At 52.2% G+C, this 1,777-nt stretch overlaps 1 protein-coding gene across 1 annotated transcript in view; it reads right to left on the bottom strand.

Annotated features, from left to right (window-relative positions):
- The window catches only part of THSD4 (thrombospondin type 1 domain containing 4), a 721,258-nt gene that overhangs the window by 30,793 nt on the left and 688,688 nt on the right, over positions 1-1,777 (bottom strand). Inside the window, exon 14 of the mRNA XM_045285660.1 lies at positions 875-1,043. Within this exon, the coding sequence (XP_045141595.1) occupies positions 875-1,043 (169 nt within the window). The remainder of the gene's footprint in view (positions 1-874; positions 1,044-1,777) is intronic.

The raw sequence follows: 1,777 nt of genomic DNA, 5'->3' as shown, positions 1-1,777 counted from the left end.
ACCTTGGACGCTACAGCTCTGCTGCGTTCCTCTAATAGCCCTAGCAGTTTGCTTGGGGCCTTTGGGATGTTTCTATATATAGGATCACATCTGCAAATATATGGATGACTTTGCTTTCGGGGTCTGTTTTTAAACCTACTTAAAAGAGGAGGGAAAATCTCTATGGAGCCAGAGATCCGGACAATGTATAAAATAGGCTTGTCAGCCAGAACATCGTGCGAGCTAAAGCCAAGTGACTGAGATGCAAAAGGCTGATGGTATTTATAACGGGGAAGTAAGAGGGAAGACCCTTCTCCCACATTTATATAGAGGTTCCTGTTTAATTTTGGAACAGTGAGAAAAAAATTAATGGATCAAATAAGCACTTACTGTAAAAGCGTTCGGCAGTATCCGTTCCTATAATGAACAGCATTAACTTTGTCTATTTCTGCTCGTAGCACTGTCTATTATTCACGAACCAGGTTTCATGAACAAGAGTGACAGCTCTCACCGTGGCAGGCTCAGGGTCGCTGGGAGTTGGAATCGAGGCGATGGCAGGGAGTTTGGTTTGGGTGCCAAACACTTTATGTTCATGATTTCATTTCACCTTTAAGCAACCTACTGGCATTTTACAGACAAGGAAGCCATGCTGGGCCACGAGGCCCGAGGATTTGTTTTGTTCATCGATTGTTCATTGATTGATACCCCAATAGTAGATGCCTAATAGATGCTGCTGACTGCACGAGGCCAACGGGGACCCAGAGCCTCTCGTGGGCCCTGGTAGCCTGTGGTGTTGCTAAGCTTAGGACACCTGGGGTAGGACACCATGCTCTGGGGCCTTGACCCCTCTGAGAGACAGACAGACAGAGAGACAGACAGACGCCACTCACCTGACTCCAGCTCCCAGCAAACCACTCCACCTTGCCAGTGCAGGGTCCATTGTCACAGGGGGTGGCCTCTGAGGGACGGTTGTTTCCACAGCCCTCCAGGGGCAGGCTGCCCACATGGTTGGTCATGCACACCACCGAGCGAGTCCGCACTCCAGCCCCACACTCGGCTGAGCACTGCAAGACAGAAGGGGCCGCGTCACTGGGGAGGTCCCAGCAGGTCCCAGATAACTTCCAAGTGGGGCAGAGGATCACTTGACACCTGCTTTCCGACCAAGTCTCCCCCCCAAGACGTCCTGAAAGCTCCTCCCATGTTGACCAGTCATTCCCCACCCCATTCCCATCATGGGGAGTCCCTGGGTGGTACACATGCCTGGCTTCTCCTGGCTGCAGTCTACCCACAGGCACCTGGGAATAAAGACCGACAATCTCCTGAGAAAGCAGCCATTGGCAAACCATGCGGAGCATGGTTCTCCTGTGACACCGCCGAGGGGTCACCGTGAGTCATCACGGACTCAATAGCAATCGGTTCTGGTAACGCTGGTATGGGAGGGGGCGTTACGGCAGCCCCCCATGTGGGGTTTTCTAGGTCAGTCTTAATTCCAAATAGCCTGACCCAGGGTGGCTATGGACATGCTTACTGTCTATCCTGGCTTTCAAGTTCACGGGCGGGATTATCTCAAGGGGTAATGGAAGCCACCTGCAACATCAGAAAGTTAATTTAGCCTCGAGTTCCAGCCCCCACCACGTGATGCATCAGCAACTAAGAACTGCGTGGGGCACAGGCCTGGCTGCTTCATCTCCACATTCAATCTCTGTCTCACAAGGGGGCTTTTCAGAGCAGAGTCACCAAATTCTGTCTCGGGCCGCGGTTCCCAACCTGTGGGTCGCGACCCCTTTGGGGGGTCAAA

This window comes from Echinops telfairi, unplaced genomic scaffold, assembly GCF_000313985.2.
Source record: "Echinops telfairi isolate 266 unplaced genomic scaffold, ASM31398v2 ScPeMD7_7475;HRSCAF=8513, whole genome shotgun sequence".
NCBI lineage: Eukaryota > Metazoa > Chordata > Mammalia > Afrosoricida > Tenrecidae > Echinops > Echinops telfairi.
This window is presented reverse-complemented; position numbering and strand designations above follow the sequence as displayed.